Source organism: Leptopilina boulardi, unplaced genomic scaffold (genome assembly GCF_019393585.1).
Source record: "Leptopilina boulardi isolate dan_hultmark-lab unplaced genomic scaffold, ZJU_Lbou_2.1 LbouV2_165, whole genome shotgun sequence".
Taxonomy (NCBI): Eukaryota; Metazoa; Arthropoda; class Insecta; order Hymenoptera; family Figitidae; genus Leptopilina; species Leptopilina boulardi.
The window spans coordinates 3484154-3506069 of record NW_026137713.1 but is presented as its reverse complement, the minus strand read 5'-3'; the positions used below and the strand labels follow the sequence as shown (position 1 = coordinate 3506069).

At 24.0% G+C, this 21916-nt stretch overlaps 3 protein-coding genes across 5 annotated transcripts in view; 2 read left to right on the top strand and 1 right to left on the bottom strand.

Moving 5' to 3' along the window:
* The window catches only part of LOC127277060 (RYamide receptor), a 65251-nt gene extending 50535 nt beyond the window's left edge, over window positions 1-14716 (top strand). For 2 of the 3 annotated variants that reach the window (XM_051297874.1, XM_051297873.1), the window contains exons 4-10: window positions 1386-1534; window positions 3486-3607; window positions 9152-9366; window positions 10130-10230; window positions 11205-11295; window positions 12257-12387; window positions 12579-14716. In XM_051297874.1, the coding sequence (XP_051153831.1) occupies window positions 1386-1534; window positions 3486-3607; window positions 9152-9366; window positions 10130-10230; window positions 11205-11295; window positions 12257-12387; window positions 12579-12849 (1080 nt within the window). In that variant the 3' untranslated portion in view covers window positions 12850-14716. The remainder of the gene's footprint in view (window positions 1-1385; window positions 1535-3485; window positions 3608-9151; window positions 9367-10129; window positions 10231-11204; window positions 11296-12256; window positions 12388-12578) is intronic. The other variant, XM_051297876.1, reaches the window with a different exon arrangement.
* A 136-nt stretch (window positions 14717-14852) lies between these two features.
* Window positions 14853-16034, bottom strand: LOC127277063 (protein aveugle). The gene is made up of 3 exons (XM_051297881.1): window positions 15699-16034; window positions 15474-15587; window positions 14853-15159 (listed from the first exon to the last, which is right to left on the bottom strand). The coding sequence occupies exons 1-3, from the start codon at window positions 15735-15737 to the stop codon at window positions 14983-14985; spliced, it is 330 nt and encodes a 109-aa protein (XP_051153838.1). The 5' UTR covers window positions 15738-16034; the 3' UTR covers window positions 14853-14982.
* A 3377-nt stretch (window positions 16035-19411) lies between these two features.
* On the top strand, window positions 19412-21915 carry LOC127277289 (UDP-xylose and UDP-N-acetylglucosamine transporter). The gene is made up of 5 exons (XM_051298293.1): window positions 19412-19767; window positions 20401-20617; window positions 20686-20994; window positions 21075-21226; window positions 21400-21915. Exons 1-5 carry the CDS (start codon window positions 19688-19690, stop codon window positions 21647-21649), a joined length of 1008 nt encoding a protein of 335 aa, XP_051154250.1. The 5' UTR covers window positions 19412-19687; the 3' UTR covers window positions 21650-21915.
* Window position 21916: the final 1 nt, after the last annotated feature.

The following is a 21916-nucleotide window of genomic DNA, read 5'->3' as shown; positions in this document are numbered from 1 at the left end:
TTCGTCTTCAGTCAATCACTTAGTACGTGTTACTGATTTTTGCATTATTTCTTTAAAAAGTGAACTTAGAGTTTAAACTGTGGAGAAAGCTCAATAATATACCTGCTGAATCACGATAGATTTTCGTTGAGCCAGGTAAATTAACAGCAGTGCTTAAATTTCTAAAATTAAAATTGCTGAATCACGATAGATTGTCGTTGAGCCAATTTTTAATTTTAAGAATAAGGCCCGTCTGCGAGCTGGCTCCAATTTAAATTCTATTTTCTTTGGGCGGACGTAAAATTAAATCGAACCTTGAACCGGCTGAGTCCCAATCGGTTGATCAGTACAGTGAGAAATTATTTAATAAATTATTTATAATTTATTAAATAATTTTTTGTTCTTAAAACCGGCCAGTCCGTACGGATTGTACCTGCGCCGCTTGTGTCTGATAGGGTACCGGTACCGCGTTTCGAGACGCGGAAATACGCATAACACCTTTCTTTCGTTTTGCCCGTTGATTGTGTGACGAGATCGCGAGAATTCTCCCTTCTCAACAAGCTCTCTCGACGGTAGTGTGTAAGAGAAATCTAGCCGTAAGTAATAAAAAACTGTATCGTTCCAAAAACATTATTCTTTACAAAAGAAAGCATATAATGTGTAATTTTTGCAATTTTTACTTTGATTTTTAATAAATTTTTGTAAACTAAAATTCCAATTGTTCTATTCAATCAAATAGACCTTTTTATTTGTGCTGTCAAAAATAGTGTGGATTTTCATCTCAAAGCTAAGAAACATTATTTACGATCTAAAGATTAAATTGGCAGTTTCGTCTTCTATCGGCGATATAATTAATCGAACCCACATAAAAATAAACATTATTAAGTTAAATGTTCATTTTGACTTTTAATGGCAACTTGGTTCCTCCGGCGAATAGAAAATTTTAAGTAATTGTTTAAAATTATAAAAATTAAATAATTAATTTTTCTCGTTCGTAACACAAATGAATAGTTAAAGAAAAAAATTTAGAAAATTATATTTAAATACAATTTAAGTAATGAATAATTCTAAATGACATTTTAATTTTAAAAAAACAAATTTCAGAAAACTGTTTTGTTTTTAATTTAACTTTACTCATTTTTTCTGATCTTCCATAACTGAAAAGATTCAAGTGTACTCAAAGTCGTCATGTTCTTTCATAGCCATAGAAAAACTTTCTTTCATCTCTCTATTCTTAAAAATTAAAAAAAAAAATTTCAAATCTAAAGCATTTTAATATTCCTTATTGCTCTTCCTCAAAGATTTAAAAGACCAATTATTAATATTTTCAAACATTTTTAATAAAATAATAATAATAATAATAATAAAAAGTGGTTGTAAAGTAATCGTATTAACGATGTTTTCAGTTTCAAGCAGCTTTACTACAACGATGGATTTTACCTCATTTCATGTGTGCGTTTTGCCCTTTCGTACAGGCTTTGTGTGTAAATGTATCAGTATTCACCCTTACAGCGATTGCTGTTGACCGACATCGAGCCATACTTAAACCTTTAAGGTTAGTCAAAAAAAAATGCAAAAATAATATTACGCTTTTATTTTGAATAGTTTTTAATTTAAATTTTCCTTTCATGAATTTAATTAATATTACATATAGGCAATTCTTCAAAAGAAGTTACGAATTAAAAAAAAAAAATTTAATTAATTGAAATACATTGTTTATTTTTAAATGTAAAACAGGATATTTTTTTAATGATATCTACAGTATTGTTATCGTGAAATTTTTCTTTCCGGGTATCGGACACTTGATTTATCGTTGGGGGTCTCGGATTATATCAGCAGTGCTGTTTTAAATGAATGCGATCTCTGACGCTGACATGAGACAGACTGAGGCACAATGATCTGGTTACTTTAGAAAATGTATGGTTATGACGTTAATTATTGTTTAATAAGTTATCAGTAATTTTTCAAAGAGAAAAAATAAAAAGCAAATTTTTTTTTTCACAAACATAACTGCAACTATTTTTTTTTACAAAGTGCTATTATTTCAAATCAAATTTATGATCTTTAAATCTAAATTTTCTTCTTTTCTTATTAAGTGAATTACTTTTTCCTTAAAAAGAAAATTTACATCTTTTTTAAACTTTAAAAGTAGTTTTATACTCTTTCACAATCTATCAGATATTTTAAAATGCAATTTTTTAAGACAGAACTTTTTTTTATTACACATAATTTTGTTTCAAAAGAAATGAAATTAAAAAAAAAAAAAATTTTATAGCTCATATATAACAATATGTAATAGTTTTTAAATAGCGAATTCCAAAATTTGATAACTTATTAAATTACTTTTTATTATAAAAAATTTGTCCCGCACATTGTTGCCGTCGTCGTCTTCTTTATAGGCTAATTTTCTTTCTATTTTCCCAAAACAATCTTTAATATATTTTAAATTCACTTGAAAATGGTTTTCGGTGATGATATATATATATAAAATAAATGTGTGTAGGTGACTGTATATTAAATTCACGTGTTTATATGTGAAAACGAAGTCTCTGTTGAGGGAATGAACGAAAGTTGGTGCGGGTTTTGTTCTCCACGAATAGGGTGAAGAAAATTTAAGAGAGTTTGCAACTTGAAAAATACTTTAAGAATATACATATAAAGAGTAACGTATGTTTGTTCCAACTTACATTGATATACCTAAATCAGTTTTAAAAGTTTCAAACATTCTTATCGCTTGTCCAAGATTTCTTGTATTCATCTTTTAAAAGTTGTAAAAACATTTTTAAAAATTTTTTAAAAGGTCAAGAATTGAAGAAACATAAATATCTTTTTTATTTAAAAAAATAACCTACAATTACCAAAAATCAATATCTAATTTTATCATATATTCTTCAAAGAAAACATTTCCCAAAAATGGATTTATTTTGAAAAATTAATTTTCAGAAACCCTCCTCGAAATTTACTATTTTTATCACCATTAAATTGACATAAAATAAAGTTGCAATTTGTTTTTCTTTATCATGGATTTCAAAATATCGTTTACTATTGTCTTAAGCATTTGCTATCGCCCTACATCGTGTTTCAATTGTGATGTTTAAATACATCGCTTTTCTTTATCCTCCCTTACCCATGACATTTTCTTATATTAAATTCTACGAATTTCAAAGATTTCTTTTCAAGACCCTCCATTTCATGTATCCAAACTATTTTCGTACAAGTAATTTCCGGTTTAATTTCAAATTGAATGACGGTTTCAATGAAATTTATAACCTGGAAATTTTCAAACTTTACTTTATATCGAATTTCTAATTAGCATATAAATTTGAGTGTGTGTTGTCCATTTTTAGACAAGTAAACAACTACCCTTTAATATGTTAGGCATTAAAACCTGCCAACGATTTTTAAATTTTTTTTCTTAAATTAAATAAGAATTTTAATTGAATTAAATTTAAATTATTATTCAATTAAATTGTCAATTTTTTAAATTGAATCTATATATGTTTCAGTGCAAGACCAAGCAAACTGAAAGCTAAACTAATCATCGCAGGTATTTGGCTGATTAGTGGAGCTTTAGCAGTGCCAATGGCAGTAGCTTTGAGGGTGATTATGATTCCGGAAGGTCCTCACGGTGAGTATAACAATAATAGTAATTTAGCATAATAAGGTTTATAATTTTCACATTATTAATCAATTTCTGTATTTTAGTAAGAATTTTCAATTTAAAAATAATATTCCATAATAATTGCAGAATTAAAAGCATAAATAATTTTAAAATCAATTATGTATACATTAGTTGCTTTCTAAATTTAAATTAGTGAACGAAATTCAAATTTAGAGAGTGAAAAATCGAAAATCTCAACAAATTTTGATAAAAGAATTCCTAATCGCCTTAAAAATTAAAAAAAAAAAAGAAAGACAATAAGGAAACTGATATCTTTTAATCTTTACTTGTCAATTACTAACTTTTCAACGAAAATTAAATCCTAACACGCTCATAGCAAGGGCTTAACAGATTTATGTCATTGTACATGAATGAATTTAAATCTTAAAATAAAATTAACTTTTAAAAGTAAACTAATTATTACATTAAAGTTTAGAAACAAATGAAAATTGTTAATAGTAATTTGAAACAATGGACTTCAATTTTCTTTGTTTTTTCCCTTTGTTAGAGGAACGTATTTCAATGTATCGGAACTTCTTTTTATCAGTCTATAAAAAATTGTAAAAAAAAAAAACATTGAATTTGACGTTTGGAAAATTAATAGACTGTCAACGAGTTAAATTAAAAAGAAATATTAATTTTCAAAGACGTCATAGAAATTCAATACTTTTATGTATAAAAGATAAATTGAATACAACGAAAATGCAAATAAAACAGATATTTGATGGGAAACTTTTATCGGACATCAACATCAACCATTAAGGATTAGGTTCTCTGTAATTTACGAACTAGCATATAATTCTTATGTTAGTATCATTGTTATTCCTCCCATGTACAATTGAACTTGACAGATTTAAGAGAACAATTTCCCTCTTCCTTATTTTGTAAAGCCTTCTTTTCGACACTTTCGGTGGAATAATCTCTTTTAACAGTAACAATAAAATAAAACTTCATGCATATCTTCAATTTCTTTATAAAGCTATCTTTTCAACAACCCCTCACAAATTTGTCTTTTTTCTCTCAATTCACACAACTAAACACATTTTCGTTGATAGTGGATAACCCAATCTCATAACAATAATGTACAGTGGCCAATTTCATTTGAAAATTTTTCCAAGGGAAACAAAAAATAAGATTTACAACATAAATCTTAATTTATAACTCAGTTACAAAAAAAAAAATAACAGATTGCATTAAAAAACTTTTTTAGAAAACAATACTAAAATTAAAGTTTTTTATACTCGACAATTCAGTAAATAGAAGGCTATAAAGTTATGTTTGAGAAGAAGTTGAAATTTAAAAACTTTAGTTACTTTTGGTTACTTTACTAGTTTATTTTTAATACATTAGCTAATAAAACCATCGCATGATCTACAATATTATTTCAGTGGAGTGCTATCAAAACACATTCAAATAGGTAGTACTTTATAAATTTTCATTTACCAAAGCAAATTTTATTAGAATTACATATTTCAATCAAACATAATTTTTAACTGGGTCAACACGATTTTTATAAAAAATAATAAATACCTAGAAATTTGACATTACGTGAGAAAAATTTTTCAACCCAAAGTTTTATTTAGAAAAATGCTTTAAATAAAAATAAGTACACAACTTTTGAAATAAAATTTTAATTATACTTTCTCGTATCAAAATTAAAAAAATAAAAATAAAATAAATCAATTACAATTGAAAGTGATATGTCTGCTTTTCATCTTTCTAATAAAACAAATTTCTGGAATGATAATTAGTTTTAATTAAAACTTTTAGCACTGAATTTGAATGCAAGTGGAATCTGGATAGAATATCATTACCTTCCTAAACCTTCATTTAAAACAAGTGAAATCATTGGCAATTTCATTAATATTCAAGAAACCGTTCGATTCTATTCTTCATTATTTTATTAATTGAATATAATTCCGTTAAATTACAAAATTTTATTGACTTATTTTATACAATCATATATAATCCTCAATTCGTGAACTTTTTTTTTCATTCCTTTTGACTTCAATTTGAATGTAAAAACTTATTAATTCTCGAAATTGGTTTCAAATATTTTTCACTTTTACTTCAATATATCGGAAAACTAATTAACACCCGACAAAATAAAATTATATCTAGACTAATTATTAAAATATATATATATCTTTTGATTTCAATTTTTTTTTTTTAATTTCTGAAAAAACTTTTTAATGAGTTTTTATATCAATAAAGAAAATTATATAGAAAAAAAAATATTTGTTACTTTATTGGAATAATTAAATATTTTTCAAGAGGAATAAAAAGAAAAAAAAATCTTCATTACATTCATTGGCCGATCTAATTTCCCTACAAATATCTATACTAATTGCCATCTAATTTTATACATAACCATCTAATGTGTTTACATAATTAAACCTATACAATTGTCAATATATATTGAATGATTTTCCAAATATTTGGTAATAGTTATTGTTTTCTATTTCCCCTTTGAAATATTAATTTCAACATTAGGTTTATATGAAATTCAAATAATTTCACGAATACGACTATAATATAAAAATTCTTAAGACGAAAAAATCGTAGGCACAAAAAGGAATTCTTTAAATAGAATAAAAATTTTGATGAAAATTGATAATCATAAAAAAAGACTATATACTTTTTTTTATTAATTTTTAGATTGAATGTATTAAAAATAAATTTATTTTAAACTATTCATAAATCGAAACAATTTCGAATACAAAATTTTGTATCAACTCTCCTACACTGATCAATGAGTGGATGTTCTTCTTTAAGTGGAAAAAGGAATATACTGTCAGACATTTGAAATTTTATTAATTACAGCAGCTTTGAAACCCGTGGTTTGTAAACTAGTTAGAAAATAACTAATTATGAATTTTCCCTCTTCTCGATTAATATTTTTCAAAAAAAAAAGAGAAAAAAGAAAAAAAACAAAAAAAAATAATGAAAAATTAAGACAAAATTAACTTCGACAACTAAAATTATAAACTTCTACAATTAAGTATCGGACGAAAACTTAACACTTTCTTCATTTACAGTAATTGTCTCGAAATAATTTCTGACAAAAATTAAAACTTTTTTTTATGCAGAGCCATAGTATAATAAATAATTAATAAACAATAATAATAATTAATATATGTTCCAACAAATCTTTCATTATTTTTGTAATAAATTTTGGCAGAGATTGTGACGAAATAACTACATCTAAATTCTACCTATAAAATAAGCTTTCAAAAATACTAAAGTAGGAAAAACAATTGTCTTAAGAAGATTAAAATATTAAATCCCTCTTTCTACAAGAAATGAATTCTATGATAATTGACTGTAATGCACTAAATAAGGAAACAAAAGACACTGAAAATTATGCAAGGAAATTAACGTAACGAATATTCACATTGAAAATCCATTTAGAAAATGCGATTTAATAAAATGAAAATTGTTAAAAGAATATATATATATATATATATATATATATATATATATATATATATATATATATATATATATATATATATATATATATATATATATATATATATATATATATATATATATATATATATTCTGATAAAAAATAAAAACTTCTTCAACAAATTTCATGATTTTTTTGTTGCCTCTCTATTCGCTGAATTATGCGGGTGAAACGTAAAATATACTTGTCCGATCTAACAACAGTTGTAATCCCTCGAGAGAATTATTTACCTTCTTCGCCACATTTTTAAACTACCTACATAAATAAATTTTTCAAAAAATCTCTTAACATCTCATTTTGACAGTATATATTCATTTTTATTTAAATAAGAACTATTTTATTTATCCTCTATTATTCTTCATTTTTTATTATATATTTGTTCTTTAAATTAAAAAAAATATTTACTTTTTAATATTAAAAAAAACTAAATTTTTTATATTGGAATATTTAATTCTCAATGTATATTTAATGAAACAAAAAAAATCCATAAAATAAAACAATTCACTTGGATGCCACACTTGACCGATTTTTTATTTGCTATAGAAACATTTTTAAAAGAAATAAAGCAACTGTACATGATTATTTAATAAAACTACTTAACATAAATTCCTCTGATATTCGTAGAAAAAAAAGTTTATTTAAAAAAAAAAAAAACATACATCTCTTTTTTTTACTTTACTAGTATATAAATTGCGATTGCCAAAGAGTTTAATTAAAATGTATGAAATCCCAAAGGTTATGTTTTATATCAAAAAAAAGAAAAACTTTTAAATATAAATTTTATTATTTTAATTTAGTCAAAAAAAAAAAAATTTCTTTTTCCAAAGAGAAAATTGTTCCTATGAAGAATTTTTTTGTGATAAATCTATACGAGTTCTATTTACATTTCTCTAATTGAAAAATAAAAAGGAACTCTAAATCTGAATTAGTTAAAAATAAGTTAGTTTATAAGTTTGCAGCAACCTTGCAGCAAGCTTTCCTCGCAATATTGGCAAACTTGCCGCAAGCTTCAAATGTCCCATCTGACCCAAGCTTGCATGGTAAGTTTACCGAAAGATTGCAGTGCAAGGTTACTGTAACATTGCACAATAACATTAACGCAAGATTGCTAAGTAAGATTGCACGGTAAGCTTACTCAGCAATCTTACGTTAATCTTATTGTGTAATTTTACAGTAACCTTGCAACAAGCTTGTCGCGCAATATTGCAAACCTTGCACGGCAAACTTGCCCCAAGCTTCAAATGTCCCATCTGACTTAAGCTTGCATGGTAAGTTTACCGAAAGATTGCAGTGCAAGGTTACTGTAAAATTGCACAATAACATTAACGCAAGATTGCTAAGTAAGATTGCGCGGTAAGCTTACTCAGCAATCTTACGTTAATCTTATTGTGTAATTTTACAGTAACCTTGCAACAAGCTTGTCGCGCAATATTGGCAAACTTGCCGCAAGCTTCAAATGTCCCATCTGACTTAAGCTTGCATGGTAAGTTTACCGAAAGATTGCAGTGCAAGGTTACTGTAAAATTGCACAATAACATTAACGCAAGATTGCTAAGTAAGATTGCACGGTAAGCTTACTCAGCAATCTTGCGTTAATCTTACTGTGCAATTTTACAGCAACCTTGCAGCAAGCTTTCCTCGCAATATTGGCAAACTTGCCGCAAGCTTCAAATGTCCCATCTGACCCAAGCTTGCATGGTAAGTTTACCGAAAGATTGCAGTGCAAGGTAATTGTAAAATTGCACAATAAGATTAACGCAAGATTGCTAAGTAAGCTTACCGTGCAAGCTTACTTAGCAATCTTGCGATAGTCTTATTGTAACTAACTTCATTCTATCAAATTATTTATTTTTAGCAAATTCAAATTTAGAAAGAACATTAATGGTTTGGCTAAAAAGATATGAAAATTTCATTTTAAAAAATAAAAATAGAGGCATTTTCTGCTTTTATTTTTTAATTTAATGCAATTTTCAATTATTTCAATAATTTTTTTCGTTGAAAATAAAATATTTTTCACTTTTTTTTTTTTTTTCTTGCAGCACCACATCTATTAAAGCCCTTTTGTCATAATGAAAATATGTCTGAAAGCTCGATGCTGACATACAGAGCTGTTTTAGGCTTTCTACAATATCTCACGCCCCTAACAATCATATCGTGCGTTTACGCCAGAATGGCTTTAAGATTATGGGGCAGCAGAGCTCCTGGTAACGCACAAGATTCAAGAGATGCCAATTTAATGAAGAATAAGAAAAAGGTAAGCCATTTTCTCTACATCCCTTTATTTTTTTCTCTCTCACTAAGCGATATAACATATATATATATAGTAGAACTATGACATCACAAAATTACCCAACCATATCTAAACATATTCTAGGTACTTTTGTTGCAATTCAAATTCAAAAGAGCATTTCTTTTTTAAATTATAAATAAAAATGACATTATTCTCATTAACATATTTAGATCATTCACAATTCAGTGATCATAAAATCACTTTACTTTGAAAATAGTTAAGATAAAAAAAAAATTTTCTCAAAAGTACCTATATATATGTAAAAATTCATGAATTTTCCAATAACAATGAAACTGAGTTTTATTTTCATTATACGCTCAACACGAGTTATGAAGCTTGCGAGATTGATTCATCCACACGTATATATATATATAAAACTTATTGTGCATGCCCCTCTCTATCCATACAAAAAAGAAAAATAAGAAGAAAAAAAACCCACAATAAATATGCTAGAGGGTAAAGAAAAAAAATTTTGAATCTAACATTTGCAGGGTTGACCTTTTTTTTAACCAAACATTCATGCATCCGATTTTAATATTGTTTTTTTTTTTTGTATATTTTTTTTAGAAATATGAATAATAATAAATTATCAATATAATTGTAATAAAAGAAAATAAAAATAATTTTTGTTAATGGTACATATAAATTTAAAAATTGAATTTAAATTCAAAACTAATATTGTAAAAGCCGATATAAAACTTGATTTTTATTTAATTTTTAATTACAGGTGATCAAAATGCTTGTAATTGTCGTAGCAATATTTGCAATTTGCTGGCTACCACTTCAAACGTATAACGTACTTCAGTATACGTATCCAGAAATAAATGAGTAAGTCAAAATAACTAATTAAATCATTTCTCAAAGTTATATATACCATTTCTTTTTCTCTTAAAAATTCAGCAAAAAAAAAAAAGAAATACTGGAAATTAAAAAAATATACAGCAAATTGGCTTCTAACAGCAATTTCAAGAAAACCTTGAACAAAAAAAAGGTGTTCACAATTTTTTTACGTCGGCGAAGTTCACGATTATAAAAAAATATATATTTTTCATTTCGAAAAAAATTATAATTCATTACAAATTTTTCTTTGAAAAACTTTGCCATCATTTTTTTTTTTTTTTTTTTTTAAGACAAAAAATAATAATAATTTAAACAAAATGATATTTATTTTTATTCTTAATTGTCAGATAATAAACTTCACTGACATAATTTTTTTTTTTAATTGAATTGAAATTTGATTCTCTTATAGATTTTCCAAGAAAAAGAAACAATTTATATAATATTCGTTGAAAATACTTTCTTAAAATGAAAACATAAAAATTGTAACAAATTATTTTAATTAAATGAACTTTTGAAATTCAAGTACCTAAGTATTAATCAATATCTCATTTATTTCATTTTAATATTTCTCTTTACTTGCTTCTATTTTCAACATTTTTCACGGTAAATTGCCGGAATATGCAGAATTTATTTAATCCCTTGACAAGAAAACAATGTTTTTGCCACGGAAGCTGGATTCAGTGTTTTATTTATCCTTTTTATTAAATTACGACCGCTTTTATAATAGAAATGTTCTCTTTCTTTTTTTTTTGTGCAAAATTGTAACAATTAAAAATTGAATGAATTTTGTTTTCAATCATATTTTAACAATTATTTTTAAAAGGCTATATAACAAAAGAATAATATTATATTGATAAAATAATTTTCCATTGGTCAATATATTTTACGTCAACGATATTTACAAGGCATTGAATAAATTTACACAACATAAATTTTGAATAATGTTAATAATTGAATTTTAGATATCGATATATCAACATAATATGGTTCTGTTGCGATTGGTTGGCAATGTCCAATAGCTGTTACAACCCATTTATCTATGGGATTTACAATGTAAGTAAAAAAAAAAGCGAGAAAATTTTTTTTAAAGAAAAACATTCTCATTTTTAATATCTTCATACTCAGATAGCACGTAAGCTTGCAGCAACCTTGCCGCGCAATATTGCCAACCTTGTACAGCAAACTTGTCGCAAGCTTAGTGTAAGCTTCAAATGTCCCACTTGACCGAAAACTTTCATGATAAGCTTACCGAAAGATTGCAGTGTAAGGTTACTGCAAGATTGCACAATAAGATTATCGCAAGATTGCTCAGTAAGCTTGCACGGTAAGCTTGTAGCAAGGTTGGTGCAAGGTTGCCAAATAACCTTGCTTTAAGCATTAAAAAAAAATTTTTGAGGTTTAAAGCAAGGTTAATTGTCAACCTTGCACCAACCTTGCTACAAGCTTACCGTGCAAGTTTACTGAGCAATCTTGCGATAATCTTATTGTACAATCTTGCAGTAACCTTACACTGCAATCTTTCGGTAAGCTTACCTTGCAAGGCTTTCGGTCAGGTGGGACATTTAAAATTTACAGTAAGCTTGAGGAAAGTTTGCCGTGCAAGGTTGGCAATATTGCGTTGCTAGGTTGGCAACATTGCGTGGCAAGGTTGGCAATATTGCGTGGCAAGATTTCTGTAAGCTTACGTGCTATCTGGGTAAGGAACTAGAATTAATAATCAAAAAAAATTGACAGTGAATTCAAATTATTTAAATTACTTTCCACTATCTTTAGAATAACTTTACAATACACAAATTCCATTATTATTCATGAAACATCTAATTGTAGATTAACAGAGAGACATTCTAAATACGGAAATAAATTATTCACAAGTCAAGAGAATTAATTTGTTTAGTCAAGAATTTGATCATATTTAAAATTTTTATTTTGATATATTAATTCAGTGCTTCAGTTAATCTATAATTTTTGTAGCTAACGGAACTAAATATTTTTTTAAAAAAACCATTTTTTTCAGGAAAAATTTAAAAGAGAATTTCAACAAAGACGTCCGTGTAGATCTCGAAAGTGGTCATCGAGTCCACCAACAGACAGTTTAGATATGGATAAGACGCAAAGTACTAGAGCGTCCATTAGGTACATTCTCAGGTGCTCTATTCCTATAAAAATACAAATGTATTTTTATGTCGTGTTAATGTAAACAAACAAAAAATAGTACATTTTTTCTAAAAAAAGCATGTATATACGTGTGCCAGTTTGTTAATATTGATTTTTTTGTATTCAACTTTTTTTTTTGTTAGACTTTAAAGAATAAATTTTTTTTTCTCATTATTTTGCAGATATGACTGGAGAAGACCAACATCTAGCGGTTGTCCAGCAACATCTTCTTTTTATAGAAGTGCATCAATGAGAGAAACATCAAGACTAATGGTAAACGGAAATGAAATACCGACACGTTCTATAAATTCAAGTGGATATTCAACTCGCAATGGACACGATAACCAGTCAACAATTCCCAAGACAACAGATAGAACAACGGAGTTATATGTTTTCTCATCCGGAAGACACAAACATAGTCGAGATCTTGCTAATCAAGAACTTTGTTTATAATTTAAATAAACACATTACGGATATAACTGGATGTCATTTCTTCGATAAATGACACAGTCTAATAGGAAATAAAATTAGAAAACTTTTTATCAAATTATTTAAAACATTTGATAAAAGAATTCTAAAAAAAAGAAATAATCAGTAATTATAAAATTTTAGTTTTCATAAACTAATAAGATTATAGAAAAACAAAACATTTTTAAATAAGCCAAAGATTAGATAAAATTTAAAAATCATTTTCCAAAATTTTAAATTTTTTTGTTTTTTAGCGGAAACGAAATTTTTGATTAAAAACAATTTTTTCTATTTATTTTGGAATGTTTTAAAACGCAGCAAAAATAATTAAGACTAAAAAAAACTACACTAAATTTATTTAATTTAAACATTAATTTAATTACGCAATCATTATGTACATAGCCTCATATAAAAACATAATTCATATATAAACTTTTTAATGTTTAGAGATTGTTGAATTTTTAAAGAAAATATTTATTGATAAAAAAAGCAATATATTAATTTCAATTTTTAAGTTATATAATAACTAAAAAAAAAAAATCGTGTCAATGTTTTTACTTTTTAAAATAACTGCAATCTAAGTAGAGTGTATATAGTTAGTAATAAATTTTCTTCCCATCGGAATTAAATTACAAGGATTAAAATGAAAATGTATTTGTAAACATATTTAAAGGGTAAATATTACAAAATGTTTACAATGTCAACCCAACAATATTCAAGAAATTAAATATGATTTTAATAACAAAAAAATAATTTCTTCAATAATTTTTCGTCGTTCTATATTGATTTTCAATATTTTATTTTATTTCATTATTTCAAATGTAAATTTATCATTTATAAAAAGAATTTATGTTAAAACTTTGCAAACAATGAAAGGGGTTCATAAAAATAGAAGAACTATATTTTCATTTCTAAAGTTTATATTCTGTCTGAAGAAATGTTTTCTCGTAAAGTATGAAAAATTTGAATAATTGTAAAAAAAAAAAAAAAAAAAAAATTCACGGGTTCTTGAAATACATAATATACTAGATCTCATGAACTCTTAAAACATTCATGAATTTTTTACAAGTTCTTTTCTTTTTCATTTTAAAAGAAAGGCATAATTTTTTTTGTGCAATAGACATTTGCTCAATTATAAGACATGATTAAATTTAAAACTTATGCCACAATCTTTATATATGTACCAATAAAACAATGAAGAGACTGAAAGTTACAAATAATTTCTATAAATGTATTATTTAACATTATTAATTTAAGTTTCTGAATTTATTTTTTCAAGATAAAAAAAAAATCTGAATTTATATATAAAATTCGAAATAATTTTTATTTTGCAAAAAATTCTACTGACATCACTAATATGTCAAAAAAAAAAAAAAAAATTCATAATAAAAGTGATAATTTTTATAATGATGTAACTTTTAGAATAGGTATAGTACTTAAAAAAGTATTTAATTTTTCAGTCAACATTTTATATGCAATAAGTTAAAATTAAATTAGTGTCAATGGTTGTGATTTAATATTTATTTTTAAAATTAATTGTAATTTTGTAATATCAGTTAATAAACATTTAAATTAAATGATGGATTTACTTAAAAGTCATATAGAAATTAAAAGAACACCGATGTAAATTGTGTCAATACGATTTTTTTAAAGATTTTTAGTTAATTTTTTTTCTATTTTGTGTTCAAAAACAAAAAAATTAAATAAAAATTGTATTAATTTTTTTTAACACAAAATCTTTCTTGTAATTTATATTATACAGAAAGATTTTTTGTCAAAAAAAAAAAAAAAAATTGGAAACATTTAATTAATTTAGTTGTTTTAATCTAGTTGATATTAAAAAGTGGGGAAAAACGCGTTTAAAAAATATGTAAATAGAATTAGAAAACTATGTAAACACTTCAAAGACTAATAAATGAATAAAAAAAAAAAATAGAAAATAGAAAAAAAAACTATATATAAAATATGTTTTTATAGAAGCCTTAACATTTTTGTGAATTTTTTTTTTTTTATTAATATCAAATTCAGTCATAAAATATATTTTTTATGTACAGATTAAAAATAATTATTATATATTTCTATACTAATAAATAATAATTATTAAATATTAAATCAACATTAATCATATTGCATGTTATTTCGACGTTCAATATCTCTAATTTCAAGAATATCGGTTTTTAGATGTAATTTCATAATTTCTCTCCAAATATCCATTCTATGTTGTTGATTATCGATTCCCAAACGAAGTAAAATATTCTCATTTATTCTTAGAAGAGCTCTTCCAGTTATGTCATGCTAAAAGCGCCAGAAATTTTCAAAATTAAATACTTTATAATAATCCGATGAGAAAATTTTAACAAAAAAAACTTTAGTTTAAAAATAAAAAATTTATAAAATAAACTTTTTCTTCTCGAGTAAAACAACAAGTGAACTTTAGTACTACTTTGAAATAAATTAAAAACAAAAAAAGATGAAAAGAAAATTTAAAAAAAAAAACTATTTTCTGGTGCTTTTCAAAATTTATAATCAAAAATCTTTTTAATTAACTCGAAAATTCTACAGTCAAGAAAAAAAAAGTATTCAATGAGTTAGGCAAGAATGCAACTCACATATAAAAAATTTTCATGATATAATTGATAATAATCACTGCAATGTCGCCTTAACCATTTTTGTACATCCAAAACATTCCACAAATAAACTGGACGCGGTCTCGCTGTTTTGACCTAAAAAAATTATTATTTAATTCCCAAAAAACTTTTCTACACCGAAAATAAATCAATGATAACGAAATTTAATTGGAAAAAAATGTATTTTTTTTTAATTACGAAACTAACCTTTGGCTTGTTATTTGTATTCACAACTTCTTCAACCATTATTACTTTTTTTTTTTTTAATTTCAATTTCTTTGGTATGTAAATATAAAATTCACCCAAAATTGAAATAAACTTTTAGGTTATAAAAAACAATGATTGAAATATTATCACGGATTAAATATAACAATCATTTTCTTATTTTTGCAAAATTTAAAATTTAATTAACATAGTAGAGTTTTATAATTTTACTAAATCAGCAAAAATTGCAAGTAAATTATTATGATAAATGTAAACTTTTTTATTATATCATTGACAATATTGTCAACAATGTCTGGGATACAACAGAATAATGAGAATGGTAAAACCCTGTTCTACTTGACCGACATAAAGTATCATACACAAGTAACAGACGCGAGATAAAAAAAAAAATTTGCCGTTATAAATAATACAATAATTAAATTTACCTATAATAATTAAATATAACTTTTAGTTTTCATAAATAATTAATTTTAATTATTATATTATAAATAAAATCAAAAGAAAATTTTAAATTCCACGTTCTTAAAATAACCTTAAATCTTTCAGTTGGAATAGTATGTGTGAATATAGCTTAAAGTTTGATATTTCTACGTAATTCAACGTTAAAAAACGTACACGACCTTAAAATACGCAAGCGTCAGATTCAAAATTTCCTATTATTTAAAAAAAAAAAATGTTTGTGGCATTATCGGAATGCCATCGGAAAGTAAAATTTTAAATTTACAAAGAATCTTAATAAATATTTAGAACTCTCTGTTTAAATATTTGTAAATTAATGTAAAAGTGAAATTTATAAATTAATTAATTAAAATAAAGTTTTAAATAATAAATCTTTAAATAAAACTTTTCCTAAATTAATTTATAAAATCAATTCAATATTCGAAAAAAAATATGCAAATTTTTGTAAATTAAATATCAGCTAATTAAACCTTATCATAAAAATAAAAATGAAAAATTACAAAGCGACTATCAATCATCAGCAATTTATTTGATATCTCATTTAAGTTATAATTAATAAATAGCATTAATTAAATAATTAAATATTTGTAATGATTGTTTTTTAAATATATTTGTTTAAAAACAATTTTAATGTTTTTTTTTTTAATTATTTATTACTTACTAAATAGAAAATTTTAATATATTTTTATTTTGAAAATTGTTTTATCTTGTGACAAGAATAATGAGCAAATAAATTGCTGAAGATGAAAACATACAATAAAATAAAATAACGGGAGAATGTGGAACTTCATATTTGTCCCGACGTTCTTTGTACATGTTCCTACTGGTTCATACTTTCAAATTTAAAATTGGAAATATTATTGGCTAAGCCTCGTGTCTTTTGATTCAAAATTTTAAATTCAAAATTTAAATTAAACATTTTTTAAATCTACATTGATTATTAATTTCTATGTTAAATTAAATTGAGTGTAAATTTGAATTTTTTTTTAAATGAAAATTTATCTAATAAATTTATCTAATCTAATTTTAAGTCTGAAAATTATTTATCAATTGATAATAATTTATTTTAATTAATGTAGTCTTTTTCAAATATTTTTAATTAACTTCTTTTTTAAAAAAATCAAAGCAAATTTAAAATGATTACGAAATGTTAATAAGATAATAAGGGATTTTTCGTTGTGTGGCTCTCCATTTGTTCATACTATAGAAGCATGAAATAGAGATAATTATTTGCTTTTAAATTAAAATTTTTTTAAAAGTAATAGTAAAGATTTTAATATCGACTTAGTAAAAATTTTAATAGATTCTTTCTTAAAAATGTAACTTTACTGATTTGTAATAAAAAAAAAATTATTTATCAATAATAAATGATAAAAATTATAATGATGTGAATTTTGAATTTAATAACATTATTAAATTTTAAAGAATTTCAAAACTCCACTCATATAAAAAGTGAAAAAAAAATATAAAATTTTTTTGCTGTAAAAATATTTAAATTAACACAAACCAATTCGAAAAAATATAAAAATATATATAGACAATTTTTTCATAAATAAATATAAATTATAATAAACAATCGCTTTGTAATTAATAATTATAATTTTTAAGACTTACATATTGCTTATTCCTTTGTCCTTCCTCCTTTCTTCTGCGATTTGTAATTTCTTCTTTTTTGTCCTCCAAAAATGAAATTTGATTTCTCTTTTCAATTGAAAATCTAAAAAAAAAAGAACAGAATTATAATTTCAAATACAAATAAAAAACTTTAATTTTTTTTAATATTTATAATAAAAATAACAAAAATTCGAAAAGTTATAAGCTTTAAAATTTCTGTTTAAATATTCCGACGAAAAATAATTACAAAAGAATATTTTAATTATGACAAATTAATTAGAGAAAAATTTTAAAAATGTAATTGCAACTAATTATAATTTTTTTTCAATCATTAACAGTTATGTTATGTACTGTTAATTAATAATATAATGTAAATTGTGATAAAAAATATAAAATTTATTTTCTATTTGCAAAAAATAATTTAATAGAAAAATCAATTAAAAGTAAAAAATAAAATTAACTTTTTGGAGATAATTACAAATTCTTTTAAAAATCTGTTTTATTCTCTTTGTTATTTTATATTTATTGAGAATATTTTTTTTAATTAATAAAGAAATTTAAAGTAATTTTGTAGAAAATATTTGTCAATTTTAATTTGGTTATGTTGAAAATTATGGAGAAAAATTCCTGTATTAAAAAAAAAAACTTGACATATTTTTTTTTAGGTTAGAAAATCGTCATACACTTGCCGAATAATAATAATTAACAAAATTTAATCCCCCATTAAACCCCTTTATAAATAATGGAATAAATTACAAAAAAAATAAGCAAAAATTAATTAAACACTTGTTGCCGATTCACTGAAAATATAGACACTGTGCAACAATATTTTTTCATGACCTTGAAAATCTTTTACCCATTAAACCTGCTCACAATTTATTTAATCTAAAGACAAAATATCACTTCTCATGATTTTAAAAACATGTTAAATACTACAACAATGTTAATATCCACAAAAAATAATAAAAGAAAAGAAAAAAAATGCTGATATATTCACCTGATTTTCAACGACACTTGCAGCAATCCATAATTTTCGACTTCATATTTTCACACTTTATTTTATTCAATTACTTTAAATTTATCTAACATTAACAACGTCAATAAACACTTTTTATTATTTTCAATAAAACTTCAGAAGAAATTCAATATTAATACTATATTTTTGATAATAATAGTTGAGAACGCTCTTCATCCCCTTCACATGGCTTCTTCAACAATGGCGGTTACGCGCCTTCTCGAAAAAACCGGAAGAAGAAGGAATCATGTGATCTATTGTGATTGGTTGATAAAAAATGACTAGCGTCACCTACAGAACTTCCTTTGAAACTAATAGTGGGTAAATTTAAATTTTTTTACATATAATTAAAGAAATTTTTCCCCTTAAAAGATAAAAATAAAAAGTAATTAATTTATTTTAGTGAAAATTTAATTATTTATATAATTTGAAACAATAGACGTTAATTTAAAGGAATTAAATCACAAAAACTGGAGAAATTTAGAAAAATTTTTTTGTATTGGTAACAGTGTCTGTTTCTCTGACTACTGCCAACCTAAGATAAAAAAAAACTGAACTTTTTCACTTCTACCAACATTCATTCCTTCTAAGAATTAAAAGTTCAAGGTCATTGAAAAACAATTTGTTTTTAATTTGTGTTGTACTCGTATCACTGGTATTAACTGTAATTTAAAGTATGATTTTTAAACTATATACGTAAATGACATTGCAAAAAAAGAATTTATTCCTTATCTCTAAAGAACGTTGAAGAAAATAATAATTCAAAGGAGTGGCAGATATTAAATGTGTTCGTGTCGTTCTCATGTTTTGAATTTTATTAAAGTTATAGGTTAGGCATATCAGATTTTTATTTTTGTTTAGGAAATTTAAAAAAAAAAACAAAATGAATAAGGCACCCTTAGCTATTTTTCTCGTTTTCGTTGGCTGTTGTTTAAATGTTATATTTCTTGAGCTTCTTGTCATGTGAGTATAGAATTTTTATTGTATATCTTTATTTACTTTTCTAACCTATATCTTTATTTATTATTAGTACTATATAGAGAATTATTTAATTTTTTCTTATATTTTAATGCAAAATTGAAATACTTTTATTTAAATTTACTTTAAAAACAGAAAATTATAAAATTTTTTCTATATTAAATAATTATTATTATATAAATAATTGAAAACTGACACGTCATCATTGTTAATTATATTTTAATTGTTTACACTAATAAAATTGTTATTATTCTTCTTAGTTAATATTTTATTATTATTGTTATTATTTATAAAGACGAAATTATTCATTTTTTTTTAGTCTGAATAATATTTTACAAAAAAGTGTCTTATATTTTAATGAATTATTACTTTCCTCAATAGTTCCTTTATGACGTAAATTTATTACATGAAATTTAGATATTCATGTTAATATAATGACTCTGAAATTTATCTCCTTGACCTCTTTTTGATTTTTATATAATTGTGAATATCTTTTAATTTAGATTTTTTAATTGCAAAAAAATTTAATTTTTTAATATTCTATATAAATTTATTAATTCGATATTTTAATTATATGAAAACAAATGAAAAATATATTTTTTATTTATAATTTTACAGTGGAGATCCTGGAAGTGGGAATCTAATCACATTTGCTCAATTTTTATTCATAGCAATAGAGGGATTTTTATTTACATCAAAATGTGGTACGGTAAAACCAACAATTGGATTGAAGGATTATACAATTTTAGTTACAATGTTTTTCGTCTCTAGTGTATGTAATAATTATGCCTTTGATTTTAATGTACCGATGCCACTTCACATGATATTTAGAGCAGTGAGTATTAAATATTATCTTGAAAAGATTAAAATTATAAAAATTTTATAATTTCATTTTTTTTTCAGGGTTCCCTAATAGCAAATATGATAATGGGAATAATTATTCTGCAAAAAACTTATACTTTTAGTAAATATTTGTCAGTTTTTATGATTTCCATTGGTATTGCATTATGTACAATTGTAAGTGGACAGGATATTAAATCCACACAAACTGTTAATGTTAAACCAACAACACCTTGGGATGATTTTTTTTGGTGGACTGTTGGAATTATTTTACTGACTGTTGCACTTTTTATTAGTGCAAGAATGGGACTTTATCAAGAAGTTTTATATAAACGATATGGAAAGCATCCTAAAGAAGCACTTTTTTATACTGTACGTATATTTATCCTTTTTTTAAAATCTAAAAACAAAAATTAAATATAAAAATTGAATATTTTATTGTTTAATTTCAGCATCTTTTGCCAATGCCATTTTTTCTCACACTAGGACCAAATATATGGCAACATTGGAATGTGGCATTAGTTTCTGCACCAATTTCAATTCCTGTAATTGGATTCCAAATGCCTAAATTAGTTGCCTATTTAATTGGAAATGTGTTGACACAGTATCCTTTTTTTTCAAAAAAGAAAGAAAGAAATTTCTTTTTTCTATTATTGAAATTAAAACTTTTTGTTTTTAAATTATACGAATTGAAATTTAAAAAAAAAATTAATTTAATTTACTAATTCAAATTATTGTTTGATATTTTCCTTAGCATTTTCATTTTTTCAAAAACAGATACATGTGTATTGGATCGGTTTATGTTTTAACAACAGAATGTACTTCACTCACAGTTACACTGGTGGTAACATTACGTAAATTTTTATCACTTATATTTTCTATATTGTATTTTAAAAATCCATTCACCATTTATCATTGGATTGGAACGAGTCTTGTTTTTATAGGAACAATTATTTTTACCGAAATTTTACCAAAAATACAACAGGGTTTAACAACAGTTTCGTCTGTTGAAAAGAAAGTAAAATAACAAAAGAATTTAGACAATTAATTGTATAGGAAAAAATTAATGTTAATTATTTTTAAGTAGATAAAATGCATTTTAATATAAATACTTCAATTTAGCTACATTTCAATTTTAATTAAATATAACGTAACAAAATTTTCTACTAATAGAGAAAAAAAAATTAATTGTAAATATAAAAAATTGTAAATAACTTAATGAAATATTCAGAGAATTTTTCTTTTTTCCGAAAGGAAATAAATAATAAAATAGTGAATTACAGGAAAAAAAAAT